At 39.6% G+C, this 19058-nt stretch overlaps 1 protein-coding gene across 1 annotated transcript in view; it reads right to left on the bottom strand.

Annotated features, from left to right (window-relative positions):
• Positions 1-17665, bottom strand: part of LOC136017408 (cytosolic phospholipase A2 beta-like) — a 31908-nt gene extending 14243 nt beyond the window's left edge. Inside the window, exons 1-14 of the mRNA XM_065685691.1 lie at positions 17610-17665; positions 11774-11846; positions 10580-10756; positions 9799-9935; positions 8992-9123; positions 7387-7445; positions 5685-5727; positions 4421-4484; positions 3805-3932; positions 3573-3683; positions 2892-2929; positions 1868-2003; positions 777-913; positions 291-513 (exon numbers count right to left, since the gene is read on the bottom strand). Of these exons, the coding sequence (XP_065541763.1) occupies positions 291-513; positions 777-913; positions 1868-2003; positions 2892-2929; positions 3573-3683; positions 3805-3932; positions 4421-4484; positions 5685-5727; positions 7387-7445; positions 8992-9123; positions 9799-9935; positions 10580-10756; positions 11774-11846; positions 17610-17630 (1479 nt within the window). The 5' untranslated portion in view covers positions 17631-17665. The remainder of the gene's footprint in view (positions 1-290; positions 514-776; positions 914-1867; positions 2004-2891; positions 2930-3572; positions 3684-3804; positions 3933-4420; positions 4485-5684; positions 5728-7386; positions 7446-8991; positions 9124-9798; positions 9936-10579; positions 10757-11773; positions 11847-17609) is intronic.
• Between the last annotated feature and the right edge of the window lie 1393 nt (positions 17666-19058).

The raw sequence follows: 19058 nt of genomic DNA, 5'->3' as shown, positions 1-19058 counted from the left end.
CCAACCAAAACAGACTTCAAAAGACCTGATTTTTCAGGGGGGGATTGCTCAGTTATTTCTGCAAGTTTTCCTACTAGTTGCTAGCTGTTTGGTACCCTTAGCACAGAGGCATCTTCAAACCATTAGCTACCATGGAAAATCCTGGCTACAAGATCTTTTGTCATTGTTTACAAATCACACTGGGATTCGCTTTGGATTTGTTCCATACATTATGTCATGCCCTCAAAATGTAAAGCTCTGAAGAAAATTACTGGATATTTCCCAAACGTTTGGCAGGACCATGCACATACCCGTTCATGTAAAAACATTTCCTGAACAAGGGACCACAGAGTTGTAAAAGATGACACATGTCCTGCTTTTGCTCTCTCAGCAAGCTCCTTGTGATAATACTTCAGATGTTCTATAGACATAAGGTTGAGCTTGCATTTTGTCACTTGTTCTTTTACTGCCTTAAGTGGCCCCTCCAGAGACTTCTGTGACCAGTCAGCATGCTCATACAGGTCTGCTAGGGTCCTAAAGAACAGAAATATGGGAAAATAATCCATTTATATGGATAGTTCTGGAAAATTACTATATTGACCCAACCACTTTCATCAAAAGAGAGAACTGACAAGCGTAAACTGAAGTTATGATTGAGAGTCAACAGTAATAGCTTTACCAGGGAATTACATTCACTTCTTAACAATGTAAGACTTTGAAAGAGGTGCATCTCTCTTGCTGTGTAGAAATGTAGTCTAAGAGTCATTCCAAATATAAATCTCATTTGCTATACACACCATGTCGAGCCAGAAGCCCCAGTGACGTAGGTAACACAGTCCAACAGATTGAGCTTCTGGAGAGCTATGAGGTGGCCAAACATAGCTGACATTGCTCTGAGGCCTCCGCCTGTTGCCATAACAGCTATTACTGGGACCTGTTCAAAACATAAGTATTATCTTCAAAAAGTTACTCACTTGCCTACATGGACAAGTCTAATTACAGCTCTTTTAATTTCCTCAGGAGACTTCTTTGGAGGACAATGAAATTAAAGCAACATTCTGCCAGCCTTTACCAGTACCTTCTTTAAATTAACCTCCAGATACTCCGTGGGTTCCCTTAACCCCAGAGCTTGGATGAGTTCGGACGATTTTGAATATGCAATGAATTTTAACTTTCCTTCCCCACCTTCTTCTTTATAATTAGAATTGCAGTGATTAATAACAGATAATGATACAATTTTATTATAAATAACGAAAACTGCAACAAGTGTAATTAAGAATGGATTTAAGTTCAGAAAAAAATATATCAAGTAGACAAAGTTATTCTTTGGAGAGCATCTATTTAATAAATATTATTCCAGCAAGAAAATCACATTCACTTAAAAATTCTCCCTGGATCTTGGCAACAAAACATTTCAGCTGGAGTTTGTTATAAAATGTTCTTTCTCCACCCTAAAGAATTTTGACTTTTTGTGAAAGTCTAAAGAAGGGACATTACAACGTTTTCATAAACATCTCTGTGAGGCGAATTTCAAATACTCCTGTTTTCCTGCTTGGTTTGTGTTGTCTGACTAGGCTGTGTCTAACACAATGTACCAACACCTCATATCTTGCTGACCCACTGCATCGCACTGTTGGAAGCTCTGGCTTTGAAAAGTAGCACATTATGTCCTTCGGAATTTGACCTATTGAGAAGAATGGAGGCATGAATAGCTGAGCTGAAATTTTAGATGAATATGGGTATGCCATAATGGGAACTTCTGTTCTGCTGTCATTCACATCAATGGGGTTGTCATCGACATGCAAAAACTACTAGGAATTTTGTGGGGAGATGCACCAATCCTAATTGAACAGACCCACACCCCAAGCTTGGATTCCAACTCACAGACCTCGTGTCCATGTAGCTCTCTTTCCAGATGAAGCACCCTTTTCAGGGCACTGGCAACCACCCTCTTCCTTTTTAGCAAGAATTCTTGTTCTTCTCGGCATAAATCATAGCCTAAGCGCACATCTAGTTTTTCTGTGCTGAAACAGAGGCATAGGAATGGTGTTTAAAATGTATATGGATCTGTTTTCAACAACTCCAGTCAGCTAAGTATCATAAAAAAGCATGATTCGCTGTTCAGATTTAGAGACAGAAATCCACCTTCCAGTTTCAAAAAATCAACTGCTTTGCTTCTGCATGGTCTTTATTCTCTAATGTTTCAATGCGAGTTTTACTGCCAGCTAAGGGCAGCAAATATGAAATAAGAAAGGCTTCTTTGTGTCTTTATAAGCTGAATCCTTTCTATTTCTGCTTCACATAATTTCTAAGCAAAGGGTGACTCGAACCTAACAAGGTCTTTCCTGGGGATTTGTACCACAGACTTGTACAGAAAAAGTACAATGAAAAATATATCCAAATAATCTTGGTTTACGTGTTGTCTGTCTCATTATTTTACAGTGCAACTTTTCATCTTCCCCAGCTTGTGCTTCTTTCTACTGATATCACCAGAGCCACAAAACTATTTGCTTCTGAGCGCCTGTGTGGTTTGAGTAATGTATGGGTTCTGAATATTTTGCTTATTTCAAATTCCTTTTTCCCTTTGCCTTCCTGCTTCTGTGTCACTTTTGAAGAAGCCTCCAATCTCAGCCTTTGGTTCTTTGATGCAAAGGACACTCAGTGACTAAGTTCCTCACTGTCTGAAATTCTCATAGGTTGATGGGGGTTTTCTGCATCTTGGTGTGACTCTTTTGCCCCAACTACATTTAACTTTGATCTGTTGTGGTGACTCTTACTGGTGACTTAATTATCATAATAGATTGCCTCTAGTCATGTGCATTCTTTGTATCTAAGTAAAGGACACTCTGTTCTAAAAGTCATAGTTCAAAGAGCAATAAAACCTTTGGAGAAAAAGAGCCCAGTCCTCTTACCAATCATTTAGTTGGAGGTACAAATACAGTGGCACATTCTGTAAAGAAAAAATTGAAAGCAGGAATGTGAATCACTGAGAAAAAGAGAAGTTTGAAATCCAGACTTTTAGTGCTACCTGGAATACCCCACCACTACCACCCTGCACAGAGTTCTTTGGAAAACTATACTGGGAAAGAGAAGGAAAGCAACAAAACACCAGTTACAATTACAACTGTACCCACAAGAACATAACAGCAGAGGGTTGGATTAGGTGATCTTTAAGGTCCTATCCAACCTAAACCATTCTGTGATCTGAATTGTTCTCCAAGGGTAAGATTCAACTCACCTAACTTTAGCCATCTTAAATGTAGGTATATGGGCTGAGCTAACCATCCAGGCTTGATAAAGAGTATTGGTGCTTCCCAAAGCCTTGCTAGGATTACTGAATATTCATCTTTAACTGTGTAAGGACAGCATCTCAAACTGACCAGGATGAATTCCGAATTATGGATTTTATTGAAAGAAAATTGGTATTTCACTAGAAAACTAACCTTTCTTTCTTTTTTTTTTTCAGTGAAAACTTGTATTTACACAAAATTCTCATTCAGGCTTAGGAATTTTTTCTTTTCTTTAAACATTTTGGTGTTAAATACTGAGGGGTACTCTTCTCTCAAAAAAAATATAAATGGTGAAGCACTTACATTTCTTACAGGGAGGGTTATTTTCACCTTATATCCAACAGGGAGAAATTTCAGTGGAACTGTTAAGGTGTCACTTAAATTGCTATCCTCATCTTCCTTATCAGAAACTTTCTACAGAGAACAAAAAACATGGGGTTTATTCACAGAATAGAAACAATTCAGTTCTTTACTGTTTTGGTGACAATGAAAAGAGCAAGCAGTATGAACAGTGGTACTGTACAGCCTCCATTACCTGCAGCCTGATTTTCAGAACTGGCTCCCAAGCCTTCACGCAATGGAAGTAGAAAGTGTCTGTGTCCTCTGTAGTTTTCTGTATTCTCTCATGGGATTCAGGCACCGTAAGCACGAGATTTTTACCCTCTATGGAAAAGAGGTTGTTTTCAGAGAACAATACCACTGTTCAGGCAAAATAGCCAACATATTCAGCAAACTATTCTGGAGTCATTCTCCATGGTAACTGTGTAAGATGCCACACTGGCAAGTCTCCTACAGCACAGAAGCTGGTGTTCCTGCCTTTACTGCAAAGCCTGGGGTTCTCCCAGAGTCAGCACTCTATCATACTTCCACCAGCAAAGTTTACTGTGTCCAGACTAGGAAGAGACACAGAGGTCAGCATTACAAACGGAGGCACTTCAGGGACTTTCACTCCATTAGATTTTATTGTCTTTAGAACATCTTTAATCATCTCTGTATCCCAAAGTACCTCCATATGGGTCTGAATGACTATGATAGGGTTGATATAGTCATGGCCTCACTTCTCTGTATTCTGAAGTGCCTCCATCTGGGTCTGAATGACTAGGATGCGGTTGATACGGTCATAGCCTCACTTGACAGAGATATCAGCATACCTTTCAAATATTTCCTGCTTTCATTAATGTCCACTTGCACTTCCAAGCAGCAGAGATCACGGGACTGTAAAAAACAGGAGTAGAAAAGTGTGAAGATAGCAAATGCCACATCTGCTGCAAATAATGAAACATCATGCAGACAAACACTACCTATAATATAGAGCAAACTAAACTGGTCTCAATGCTGGAAGCAATCCAGCTGCACAAGAGTAAATTCAGAGCTTATTAACCTAGGACAGTAGCCCAGCTACACTCCTTCAGAACTAGTTTGTCCATACAGTGGTATGTTGCCAGATGTTGTTATACCCATTCAAGTTATCCCAAAATCAGGATACTGTACAACACACTGTTGCTCAAACAGCTACACATATATCTGATAATTATTTAGGAAAGGTGAGGGAAAACACCTGATGATGAGTTTCTATGTATTGTGGCAGTGATTAGTTTATAAGGCATTTTCTTGCTGGTCCTGATGAAGGCAAATCATGTTTATATTCTACCCTACCCTCCACATGAGTCATTCCAGTTCACCTTTAATAACTCATGCCAGGACAGTTTTCCAAGGCATTTCAGGAACAACTCATGCCAATCATTACAGCCCTTATGCCTCACACAGAAAATGAGGGGGGGAAGAAAAGAATATGTGTCACTTTGTCTCAGGGGTATTGCAGACTAGCATCTGGAAATCACGTGCAGTCTTGGAGTGGTTGACACACAGTACTTTGTACTGCTTAGCTGCTGGGCCAGCCCAAGGACACAGGCAATATGCCCCATGCTGACTAACACTAAAGGAGGACTCTATGTTTCAATGACTAAAATAATTCTTTATTAAAAAACTCATTTCCCAAAAAGCTGTTACATTAGATAACTTTCCAGCCATAAGTATAGTGAACAATCTACAGACTCATCCCTTTTATAACCTCTGTTTTTCCTGCCAAGTGCCATACGGTATTACGCAAAACACAAGCAGTTTTCACTTTGAACATCAACAAATGCAGGGTTCTGCAACATGAACAAACCAGAGATGGGCAAAATACATTTGTAAAACCTGAGGACTTCAAAAAACACTGCTTCTATTCTTGCATCAAGATGGCAACAGTTAAGCCATAATGAATGGGACTTGTTCCACATTTTTTGCTTTATAATGCATACCATCCTTTTATCTATTATTGTAGCTTCTGAAATGTCAGATGGATGGGAGGAAGAGGAGAGACTCAAACCAAAGGAGAAGTCACTCCAAGCTAAATTCATGTGTGAAACTTACCACTAGGACATCATTGGTAATTATGTGCTCTGGAGGGCCAGGACTGAAAAGACAGAATCAGAAAGAAACCCAGAAGCTGTGTGAGTTATCTGTTTTGGGGTTTTTTTAATAGTAGTTTTATGATCTTTCCTGCTTAAAATGTAATACAGTTACATTACTATCACTATTTGCTTTCTAAAAGGCATAATACATGATCACCTGCTAAGCACATGAACCAAAGTATAGTAGCCTACCAAGAAGAAAGGCAGGAGAGCCCATAAAAATACCAATGCTTAAGACTATATGCAGAACATATACAGCAGAACAAAGACACACTGGTCTGTGTGGAGCCATGTCCTACTATTAACAAATGACTATATGACTTGAGGAAAGCAAAGACTACTATTAATGCATTCTGTAAATACTTATTAGGAAAGACAGTTGTGACTGTTCCAGATTATAATTTACAACTGATTACAAATGAACAGCAAATAAGAATTAGCTCCCACTGAGCTATATGTATGACTGGAAAACACAGAGGTAAGTAATAGAAGGTCTTGTCCCAGACATTTTACCTTTTAAGACCTAGGTCAGTCACTGAATGGGTGTAGTTATTTAATACTATGAGAATCTATAGAGTCTACTAACAGCATCTCTCATTCAGGTCAATACTCCAACTGCTATACACATTCATAAGAGCTTTCATATATCTTAAAGGACCAATAAAGTTATGTAGTACGTAACCTTTGACTTTCTGCAAAGTCTGGGGTATTTTACCAAACATCACTTCCAGCTTTAAAACTTTGATTTCAGCTATAAAATGTATTTAAATATAAATAAGTAGGTTTGACTTCCAAGGGTGGAGAACCCCCCACATGCCTTACAACTTGAATGGTGAAGGATGTTCCTCTTATCCACTCAGAATCTGCTCAGTCCAATTTCCAAGCACCGCATCTTATTCTGTCCTTTTTATACATCTGCCTGTGACTGCATCCACATTTGCAGGACATGCTTACACCATCTCTTAAAGTATCTCTCATAGACAAATTAAATAGATACCCCTGAGTTTGACTGTGGGAGAAATTAACCAAGAACACCAGTGATCTTCCTCTGCAGCTTTTTCATGTCTGAGAATAAGAAGCCATATTTTCCATGCAATTAATCAGTTTTGACTGGACTATGTTACTTTTTTTTAGGTAATGCTAAGCTCAGATATGCAAGAATGTGTAGTTTAGGGTTGTTTTTTCAACCAAACTAGTAATGGCGGTTAGAAGAGAGATGAAGTTAATCTTACGGGGTTTGTACTCCTCCAGACAATGTTGATTACCACTTTAAGGGGGATGGTCTTAATTTTATTATTTGTTGTTTTTCAGGCTTAACCAAGTGTCCTGGGTTCAATTTCACCACAGTGTTCTAGGCATTGTTCAATTAATATTAACATGAAGAGCACCTCTGTGAAGTTTTACATGTGCCTTGTGTCCAAGTTATCACATTGTGCCAATGTTACTACATTTCCACAATCAGGATATGCATGTCAAACAGAAGGTAAATTTTGTATGAAATACACTGCATGACAGAACTAGCTGGGGAACTTAAGGTGAAAAAGTTTGACACTAACTTCAGCTTGCTGCTGCGAGGAAAAGCTGGAAGAAGCTCCTCTTTCTCTGAGATATCATTACTCTCTGGCAGATCTATACCTTTTCAGCTCTGAAATTTTACTCACATTCTTTCCATCCAGAATTCCACTTCTAAACTTTCCCATTTCTTAATACATGCCTCTCTCTAAAAAGAAAAAGGTAAAATAAATATGGATTATTGGAGGCTACAAGAATTTGGCAGTATAGACACACAAAAAAAGCACTTCCATGGCTGACATCTCTGCTGCTAATGTTACCAAGAAAAGCTGTGTGTTACCTCTTTCCAAAGCCAAGACTGCAATGGAAACCACATGCTTGCAAAAAGCACATAAGATCACTATTCTCCCATTGTGGGATATGTAGAACTATACATATTTCCAAAGATAAAATCACAAGGGAAAGCTTGACTGATGCAGAAATATAATGGCTTACTGTAAACATGATGTGCATGGGAGAAAGGCGTTGAAGCCCAGCAACAAAAGTGACTAAGGCCAGTGTCATTTCCACGTACAGTGCATGGAATCCAGCAGAGATGAGGTTGGCAAGAGTACTTTGTACTGAGGTGGTTACTGAATCGTATTTCCCAGTGACTCACCCACTGGCTGAGAAGTGCATGGCACCAGTCTGCAGGGTACAAGGAATATCCATGTTAACAGCTTTCAGCATTTGAAGTAGCTGTTCTTTTGGATATGGACTGTTTCCTTCCTTCAATGAGCATGTAGCAATACCTCAGCCACAGCTCAGACAAGCCTTGGAGTTGTCACAGACCTAGCCCAGCTTTGTTCTCTGGACAATTCTTTTTCATGGACTCTTTAATAGAATACCAAAGATGTTAGCAGAACAGATGAGCCTTTACTATGGGCTACAGAAATCTGAATCACCTGGAAGGAAACCCAGCAAGATCACCAATAGGAGAAGCCTGAAAGAACCATTTAATTCAGGTGCTGAGTGGATTGTCTTCATGTCTTAAAGTTGTCTTAGATTTGCCATTAAAGAGGAAGTGTCTTCTAAGCATGGCAAAAGTTGAATAAAGACAAAAGGTGAGGAAGTTATTTACTTGGACTACAAAATATAAAAATGACTTTTTACAAATGCACTCTGTTAACAAATTTTGCCCTCACAGAGATGCTGGGCATGAAAGAGAAGCTGCTTCATTTTTTGAATCCGTGAAAAGAGATTAATGAAGTCACAAAAATTCAGCACAATTATATCTGTTTTGATGAAATATTGATAATGGTATATAAGGATACCTGTTTATGCAGACCCAAATACCACTTAACATAGAAGCCAATGTGGACAATGAGGACTTGCCAATCTCTCCCTGTATTTTCAGAGATTCATAGAATCATGGAATGGTTTGGGTTGGAAGGGACCTCAAAGCTCATCCAGTTCCAACCCCCTGCCATGGGCAGGGACACCTTCCACTAGAGCAAGTTGCTCCAAGCCCCATCCAACCTGGACTTGAACACTGCCAGGGATGGAGCAGCTTCTCTGGGCAACCTGTGTAAGTGCCTCACCACCCTCACAGTGAAGAATTTCTTCCTAATGCCTAATCTAAATCTCCTCTCTTTCAGTTTAAAGCCTTTCCCCCTTTTTCTATCACTACTTACTCTTATAAAAAGTCCCTCTCCAGTGTTTCTACAGGCCCCCTTAAGGTCCTGGAAGGCTGCTGTAGTCTCCTGAATCCTTACCTCTGATTTCAAAGCAAATGTCTCACGGATTGTCTCCCCTGGTCTGATTCTAGCAACATTAAAAAGAACTGTGAACTGCATGTCATCTTTGGTGAGTGGATCTTCATCACACACTGCCAGTTCTAAGATGTTCTGGTAGTAGAAAAAAAATAAATAAGAACTCTTATTGAGCTGGTATCACACAAAAATGAAAAGGGGTTATAGACTTTTGCAGCTGCTTGACTAGGACAACAGTAAGAATAAAGAAACAGGCTTTCATTCAGGAGTTTGCTAATGGGAAACACCATCATGAAACCCAATCTCAGAAAACATGAAATAGAAAACAACTACCTGTAACAGAGAGCTCCCACTGTTCTGAGACAGAAAAGGTGTCAGTGCTCTGCACCATACTGATAACCTGCCCGAAGAACACGCCCCCAAAGTTCTTTTAACTACACAGCTTAGGATAGGATTAAATTTGCTGTCTAATTCACAGCTACTACTCTACCATTTCCTTAGACCAGTAAAGGGAAAGCTCTTTCTAAATTAGCCCAAAAATAGCCCAGATAAAGCATGCTACAGCAGTAGTGTCTCTCAGGTGACAACAAAGTGAATCTGGACTAGCTCAAGATAGGCATTTACATCACCAATGTCTGTAACCAGCTGTGAGGAGCACCACTGCATATGTCTACTGTTTTGTCCTAACCAATCAGCTACAAATTCTGTTACATAAGCATTTTCTTAAGTTAATTAGCACAGCTGATTGACAGGGTGTCAACTAACAGTCCTCAGCTATTCAAAATAGTGACATTTATATTAATTTACTACCTCAACTTCTCTCTGGATCCTAAAGTAGAAAGTCTCATTCCAGACAGGGTTGTCAGAATTCTTGATGGTTTTGGTCTGAAGCTTTCGATTTGAAGCAGACGGCAGCCACAAGCGCACATAGCAGTCTGATGCAGTCACTGCGGCAGAGAAACGTTAAAAACCTGATGCCAATGTTACAGATGAAAAGCAGGGCAAGGCCATGATTCTGGGGACTAACAAATATTACTCCTTTTTTTTTTTTTTTTTTCATAAATAGAGAGACCATCAGTTGGAAGCAACCAAGGAAAACCATCTAATTCCTGGGTAGGTAACTATGAGTTGCAAATGTACACATGCACACACAAAGTACACTAAGAGCCATGTTTCCCATGTGAAGAGAAAGAGGTAAGAAAGACCCCACTGACCATTCATCGGGCAACATTCCTTGTGATTCCAGTCAATGATGTTAAAAAAGTTTAACTAAAACTAGAGCTAGCACTAAAAAAGGCTGTTAGGATCATTACAGGAAAGGAGAATGCATATTACAGAGAAGATCAGACAGACTGTTGCTCAATCAAGCAACACAAGCATGCGAAAAGGACACGATGGCTGTCTAGAAGGGTTAGGTACTAGGGAAGGTGTGTTGCAGCTGAAGGCTGGTGTGGACCCAAGAACATGAGGGCATGAGCAACTTGGAAATCTTCATCTCACTTCCAGCCTACATCTACTCCTTATGGTTAGTGCAGTCAGTCCCTCGAGCAGCCATCCTTTGGGAAAAGCCAGGTTGGGAAAGCACATTTACTTTGTGAAGCTTGACAACGGTGTGAAAGGAAATCTCCAAGGTGATGTCTTTCAGAGCTGGAGTCTGGACTCGCCTGACGATGTGTACTGCATCCCAAGATGCCTAAATACTTCAGACTGGTATCAAGCAGTGAATAACATTGCCCCGCAAGGTTTTGGCAGGAAAATGGAACTGTCCCTTCAATAGAGTAGATAGAAGAGATCATTGAAACTCAGAAATACAGGCCTTGTCACACTACCACCTTTCTAGTGTCCACCTCTGGGCATTGCTGCATGGTATTTGCCACAGGAGTACAGGAAGCACTTCATCAGGCAGTTACTCAACTCCCTGTGGTCTTCCTTGCATTTAGGCTTGGCCAAGGTTGTGCTTGGCCCTGCACAGTGAGATGTGAAGGGTCTCAGCTGTAAAATAACACTTTTTGCTGAACATACCATTTTTCACTAGAGAAATACACACACCAGAGGTTTGAAGAGTACAAGAAAGAGCAATTCAAGGTCTTTTTCCTGGCTGAGGGACCCATAGGAGACATGGAGCAAAACTGGCAGCTGAATAGCTGTTCTATAGTACACCTTGAGAAGGAGTCATAGGAGGCTGTGAGGGATAATGAGTTAAAGAAAGTTAAACACAAAGGTACACAAAAGTCTGGTTTGCCTACATGCTCAAGAGCTTGCTTAGGGCTGGATCTGCAGATCCAGAAACTATCAATATAATTTCGCATGACTGGTTATCTGAAAACAGCAAATACCCTGAATGATACCGTACTTTGCAAAGCTTGAAATTCTCTAGTTTACCTTTAATTATTGTGTGTAATTGGTATATTGCTATAAAAGGTCCCTAAATACATGCCCTATGTGGCAATATTCCAGTCCATTATATGATTTATATCCATCATGAACATCAAAACCAAACAACTTCAAGCAGATTTACAAATCGCAGTATCCTCATAAGGTCTACCTTCCCTTGTTGTCCCAGAAATTCATCTGGGAGGCTTCATTTTTACCAGTTCCCTGAGATGCCACTAGATACGTCCTCCAGCCTAATGACACCTCAGGCATTTAATCTAATTACAGCCCTGGCAGTAGTACTTCTGTTGTCGTGCTTTATGTAAGTTGCTTTTATACCTTCAAACTCAGGACCATTTCTCACTGCATAAACTCTGGAGGTGACTAAAAGTACAATCAAAGCACAACTCACACAGGTCTCTTGATTTGATGTTCTTAGCTTGTATGATTCTTACAGAAAGCATGTGGATGGGGCAGAACTTCATCTGCAGAAAAAACAAATGCAATTAGTTTCACCAGCTCAGAATACAAAAAAATTATGTAATCACCCCATTTTCATACAACCTGAAGCATGGATAGCCATAGTGATGGGTGTATTGCCAATCTGTTGAAAGTCCTGTGCCATAGGAAGGTCAAAATTGAGCCTTTGGAAGACAATATTAGGTACAGCACTGACGCTAGATGAGGACATGGTAGTTACCAAAATGCTCTAAAAACTTCTGACTTTATATCCCAACTAGGTTTTCATAACAGTTGTAAGTAGGCCAAGCTCACCAAAAGGCATCTAGAGGAATGCACAATTGACTTTGAGTGAAAGGACCATAGGCCCAGCAGAGATCCTTCAAATGATGAAAGAAGTTCCCTGCTTTGGAGGCATAATACCACAGAATCCCACATCATTAAGTATATTGTAAATACCAATGAGAATGGAACCCCTTCCCTTCCAGATATGAGATTTATTTCTATCATACGCAAGCTATCACTGTAACACTTATTTCAAGTTACATGTCCTTAATGCTAACAAAGAACTAAGCTTCCCAGCCTAAGCTGGTCAGAAATTATTTGCCATTTTCTAAAGACATTCTGATAAGCCTGAATGAACACACATACACAAGCACGTGATAATCTTAATACTATAAGCAGAAAAATATTTTCTTCTTCAAATTAGAACAGTTAAATTTCTTTTTAATTTTCTGTTGATTTACATATTTTTTGCATATAAGCACAGCTTGTCAGCAATAATAACATACAGTAAATAAAATAAATAAATAAAAATGGGTCCTCACCATGTTGGAAGTGTTTCAATAGTTTGAACGGCAGCTTAAGCTACACACCAACTGAAACATCATATCTGCCTAAGTGAGACTATCTATTTCATTACATTGCAACAAAATAATTCAACAACTTCATTTTGAAAGTTAGCACCATGATTAATGTTCCTGACATTGAAATTATTAACTCTGGAGATACAAAGAGCTGGGGAAACTGGAACTTCTCTATAGCAGGAGTCACTCACTACACTTAATATGAAATTCTTTTAAAATGGGGTGGAGACAACTGGGCAAGTTTATTAGAGATGAGAATAGCCTTAATTCAGTTTAATTCAGTGTTGTTTAGAGGTAAATTACATCAAATGGAAGCTATTCCAACTGTGATTTGGCACGTTCAAATAAGGGCTTATTATTAAATTGTATGATGTCACTTTTAAAGTTGCATCCTTTTTAAATTCAGATTAATATTCAAGAGTCACCTTGAGCAGAGTTCTTAAACCTACTAAATCACAAATTACTCTTGGTATTTTAATGGTTGATTGAAACAATTCCTGTATAAAAATGTAAGATACATTTGTTCTTGCATGACAAGAACCATTTCTGTTACATTTTTCCCCAGTTTGAAACCGATAAATTTAAAACATTCTGCATTTAATGCATTACAGACATTACAAGTTCCAGTTGGGACACTTCCGTATTATTCCATTGGCCACTGAAAGAATTTGACTTTAATTTTCCTGTGCAAATGCTCCCAACCAGAACACTCAGTCAGCATTCCTAGTGGGTCTCATTAACATGAAGTATTGGATTATGTAGACAATTACAGAGCTGACTGTTTTTAATTAATATGTTAATTCTGTGTTATTTTGTAATCACTTCCCCCTTGCTCAACAGAAGCCAGAGCATTCTCAGAGTCTGCCTTTAAAGGAGAAACGGATGCTGTACAAGGTTGTTTTGAACCTTTTGTGATGAAAGTGTAATTGTTCACAAAAATGGTGCACCTGCAGTTCATCATCAGAGTACTCACAGTTATCATTGGTGTCGTGTTTTCATCCTCTCCCACTAGAACCAGAGAACCTCACTCCTCCTCTTTTCCCCTTTCAACAGCAATCATTTCCCTTAAACGTGTCAACATCTGCCTACATCAAAGATGACTGTTCACTGTTTCTGATTTGTTGCAGCTTAGTCCTTGTGTTGTTACAGGGTAAAAGAGTAAGAGGTTCAGATAGGTAAATGTGGCCATAATAAACCCTATGTGCAAATCCTCAGGGAAAACCAGAAGCCATCCCACTCCCAAGCCTGCAGCTTACTTCAGGCTGTGATAACCGTTTGGAATTGGGCTTATTCTTTTTGTTTTCATCAGAAAAAGGCACAGCTAATTTTTCTTCTGCAGTGTTCCATAGCAGACTGTTCGGGTCTGATTTGAGCGGTCTCAAATAATATCCTTGCCTAAAACTGCCAGCATTTCAGAATACCCTTCATTAAAAATAATTAGAGAGGTAATTTGCTATTTTCATAACATGACAAGAAACGTGTAATTTCATTATTAATGCAAATTGATAAGCACAGACCATATCCAGTCAGCTCTTGACATTCTCGTAGTTGTACTGGTCTTGCTCTCTTTAGCTCACTTCCCTGGAAGAAACAGTTTCCTGCATAGGACACAGAGGAACAAACTCCCTCTGTAAATATCAAGTCAAAGGTAGCTTTTCCAGAAGTGCATCATTCCATTTTTGCTGGAAAATTAGTAGTGCCACATTGATGTCAATGATGGCTGCCTGTATATGTTTGCATAACACCCCAGACCAATAAATATTAGCATGTCCAGAGTCCCGAAGAGCAGGCTAAAAACTGACACGGCCACCCCCAAGCCCCCCAAACAACAAAATAGAAACAAACAGAAAAAAACGCACACTGAAACCACACTGAAACAGAAAAACCAAACTTCTTCTCACTTGATAAACATTTAGCATTAAGCTACATTTCTGCACTCTCGAAGCCAGTTTTGGGGGAACAATTTCAGGTTTAAAATACGGAAAAGTCAATGAACAGGAGATAAAACTAACATGTAGAATTGCCATAGCTGTGTCAAACCTTAACAAACCGAAAATTCACATCTGTTGCTAACATCTCTTTGATTGTAATAGTGCACCTTTGCTGACCTACTGACTGGCTTCCAGAGAACAGTAATATGCCGGTCAGCTTTAGGAGGATACATAATTCTCCTGTCTGCAGGCAGTTGGTCACTTCAAGGTTTCATCCCAAAAAAGACAACTTTGAGAGTATGAAATCTTCTCAAAGCTCATCAATAATGAGGAGCCTACTGAGATGGTCTTTGGATGGCAGTGAAAGAAGAAAAACTTCCCAACAGCTCCTATGTTTGATTTCAGTTCTTATTGCCCCTCCATGCTGCTCCTAGAACAAGCTCTCATAGCTACCTTCACTAGAAAGTTAGTCTTCTAGTGGGCAGCTTCTGCAGAGATGGGCAATCTGGGAACATCATCGCACAGCCACATCGCCTTTCTTTCTAAAATTTTTCTCTCCTTTGCTTTGCTTTGGTTTGCTTTTATTCTTTTATTTCTCTTTTCTCTCTTTCTTTCTTTAATTTTCTTTATTTTCTTAAAAAAAAAGTTCTTGGTTTGTACTTGGAAGGCCGATTTTGATGGCCTTGCACCAAATGTAACCAATTTTCTGAGGGGAGATAATACCAAGTTATATGAAGTTTTACGTGAGGAGTTTGCTCTCACTATTTTGACATGCTGTAAATAGCTGTAGGATTTATCACTCGGCTTTATAGATATCTTTCAGATATGAATAATTACTTCCTTTCATGGATTACTTTTTCTTCCTCCAGTGGTGTACCAGAAGCTGTGTAATATCTTATGTACAAGATCTCACACAATCATTTGGCATATTCTTACTCTTTATCTTAGATACTAAGGATTTGTTTCAACTACTACTTGGCAATTTATCAAAATGAGGTTAAAAATATAAATCTATAAACTATAAAAAAGCTTTGTGATCAGCCTGGTTCCAAAGCACTCTTCCACACAGATTCTTTAACATCTAATATGGGGTGATATTCTTATCCCCTCCATCAGTGAGAATACTGCTAGCAATTTCTCCTTCCCATCATCTGCCTATTTTCTTCAAAATTAGAGGAATGCAAAGTTCTGGTGGGAAAAGCGAATGCAAAACCAGGATAGAGAATAGGAGAGAGCATGACCACAAAAGCTGTGTTTTCCTTGGGAATCACAGTTATCCAAAATCTTTTCATTCCAGGTTGAACAGTTAGTAAGTAAATCTGAGTATTTTATCACATAAAAATGATTCCATAGGTCACAAAATAAAACTACTAAAGAGCGATTGATTAATCTTGTCTGAGCAGAAGAAAAGACCCTTCTATGAATATCAAAAGCACTCCCAGCAAGTTGTAAAATAATGCTGTCCATCACTTCTGTGCCGACATGGTAGCTTCCTTTAAACAGCAAAAAATTAACTGGAATACCAGATAGTATTAGTAGAATACTACATAGACTTCTCAGTAGGTCTTCCTAAATAACTCAAAGAGTCCACACTTTTCTAAAAGAAATAAAACCCACTCTGTTCTGATTTCCAAATCTATTTACTAATTAACATTCATGAAAAATTAATTTGCCTGGCTATATGGCAGAGCTACGGGCTGTATTGAAAGAATTTCCTTCCTTGGGAATAGAAGCTTTCTGACCTGAAGCTAAGGTCGCACTCTAACCTTTCGGCAGTGTTGCCTATTAACCAGGACTACGTTTATACTCGTAGAATGGTGCTCGCAGCATTAGGATCAAATGCAAGAACTTTTGCTGTAATTGAGACTTTCTAGATAAAATGATATCTGAGCTATCCACTCATCTATCAGATCCAGAATTATATTATCAGATACAACATTTATATTTAATATCTATGACAGATAGATAGCTCTGGATCTAAGACGTAGATGGATTAGATACAAATTTTATCCAAAGTACATTGTGTTTATGTCATTTGCCCTGAGCAGCCAACATTTGAATATTTTCAATCTATCATTTGAGCTTTGTCTTCAAGCTACTGATATTTTCCTGGATCTTTGATTTCACTTGCAAATATTACCATGACACAAGTACAAGTAGTATACTTCATTCTTAATGATTCACGATTCTCTAGAAGTCATAGCATGTAAAAATTTTTTTACTGTATTTAAAACCCATGAATGCCCATATTTCTTTTATTTGCTGCAAAATTTGGCATGGGGTTTGATATATAGAGAAAGGTTAGTTGTAAGTAACTCATATCTTGGATTTCAGACACCGCATCCATTCCTTTTTAGAGACATAGATGAGGAAGTAACTCTCAGCTATTAATTCTGTTGATTTATGCTACAAAATATCAGTTAAGATCTCTGAATGGGACTTCCTATTACAAAACTCAAGTCCAGACATGAAATACTTCCACTAGAATTGCAGGCGCTGTAAACATTACGTCAAAGATAGCTAAATCAGCCAAAGGGCTCAACAGAACTCCCCCCTGCAGCTAAAGTAAGATAAATTATGCTTTGTTGCTAGAAAAAGATGTTGGGCTTTCAGCTGTGGCAAGCAACAAACATGTGCTATCCTGAGGAGAGCACGTAGTAGGGGTAAAGCACTTTCATTTTACAGTGAGATAAACTCATCAAGGCCAGCCCTCTCTTCCTTCCCGGTGTTCACACCAGCATGCACACCTCACGATAAAAGCAAAGGGCCACCTACTCTCTATTGTCATGGAAGCTCACTTGCATGTTAGTTACTACATGGTGAAAGAGGAAAGCGGTGAGTTCACAAAGTCCAAGATGACCCTCCTGCATCACACCAGTTTGTGTATCAGCAGATGCAAAGAGGAAGGAATTTGCTCTCAAGACCTGGAGGAGGGAGGTCCCAATGGCAAGGTGCCGGGTGACAGCAAGGCACGGAGCTACAGTTCTCTTACCTTGGCTGGTGGGCTCCCCATGGTGTGCAAGATGGCGACAGCAACAGGCACCCCAATTTGAGTAACAGATCCGTCAGCTGCCAAACAGGCTCACAGCTTGTTGTTGCGGCTGAAATAACCTGAAGGACACATATAATTTATACAGGCGCTGAGCTCCACCCTCTGCCTCCTCTGAGCGGAGAAGAGTCTGCCTGTGTCTGAGAGGGACAGATCTGCAGTGTCAGAGGGGAGAGGAAAGCTGCAGTTACCACACCTTTGCCTGTCACTTTATTACCTAGCACAACTTGTTATCACCCCAGGTTTTTGGGTAGATTCTGCCATATTCAAAAAGTCTTTTGACCTCCCCATCTCTTCCATTTATCTAGTCAGCAGATGAATTTTCAACAGTTTTTAAGTCTTCCACAAAATACTCCAGAAAATAAAAAACAATCAAACGGAGGGAATAGCCAAACCTTCCAGTGGGAGATGAACCCACTCCCGATTGCTCTTTTCAACTCTTCCTACAACAGGGACTTGTTCCAATATATGAGGGGGAATCTTTCTGCCAGCCAGTAAATCAAGTCTCCTTACTTTGAAGCACCTACTGGGTGACTGCCTGGCCGATGTTGGCGAAATTGAGGCAAATTTTTGGCAGGGAAAGGGAAAGCCACATACCTTCTGGGCTTTTCCCCTCTACACACTTATAAGAAGAACATGACATGTTGACATCTCGCAGCTTCCCATCCTATTCCCCCATCAGCTTGGTGGTGACAGTAGTGGGTCCTAAGGCAGCCTCTGGAGATGGTGCAGGCATGGCTTCCTTCACCTCTCCCATGCCTACTGTGGACTAATGATGAACAATCCATGGGGTGCCTATCAGGTCATTGCTCCAGGCCATCTGCTCTGGCTTTACCTTATTCCACACTTGTAACTTCATGTTGGATGTCCTGCAGACCCAGGCTTGGAAAAGGGCTGGAGGCCACCATAAGTCTGCAGTAAGATATGTCCTCACTGGAGGACTGTAATATGAGATAGGACCAAGCCTCACCAACCAACCAGTGGACAGTGTACACTTATGGAAAGGGAGAGTGTCAAGAGTTAATTTTCATTGAATAGTAGTTATGAGATTGACTTCTGGCAAGAGAAGAAAAAAAATTTAAATGCAACCACAACGATTACTTAGGAAAATAGGTTTTCTGGAATCTTCGGCTTTAGATCTCTCCTGAAACTCAGATGGATCACATTTGAACACTTTTTACAGCATTTTCCAGCAAAATCGGTCCCCAGGTGAAAATCAGCCCTGGGCTTATGGAAATGACAAGCAACACCTCATATTGACATTTCCAAAGACTCTGCTCTGCTGGCAATGCAGCCACCATCCTGGAGGTGAGGACTGGATGCACGCTTACTCAAGCGGCAGGGTTAGAATTTGAGTGTTTAGTTAGGTTGCCATCTTTGAAATAATAAGAA

This window comes from Lathamus discolor, chromosome 6 (genome assembly GCF_037157495.1).
Source record: "Lathamus discolor isolate bLatDis1 chromosome 6, bLatDis1.hap1, whole genome shotgun sequence".
NCBI classification, from domain to species: domain Eukaryota; kingdom Metazoa; phylum Chordata; class Aves; order Psittaciformes; family Psittacidae; genus Lathamus; species Lathamus discolor.
Note: the sequence above shows the minus strand (reverse complement) of the source record. Positions and strands in the feature narration are given on the sequence as shown.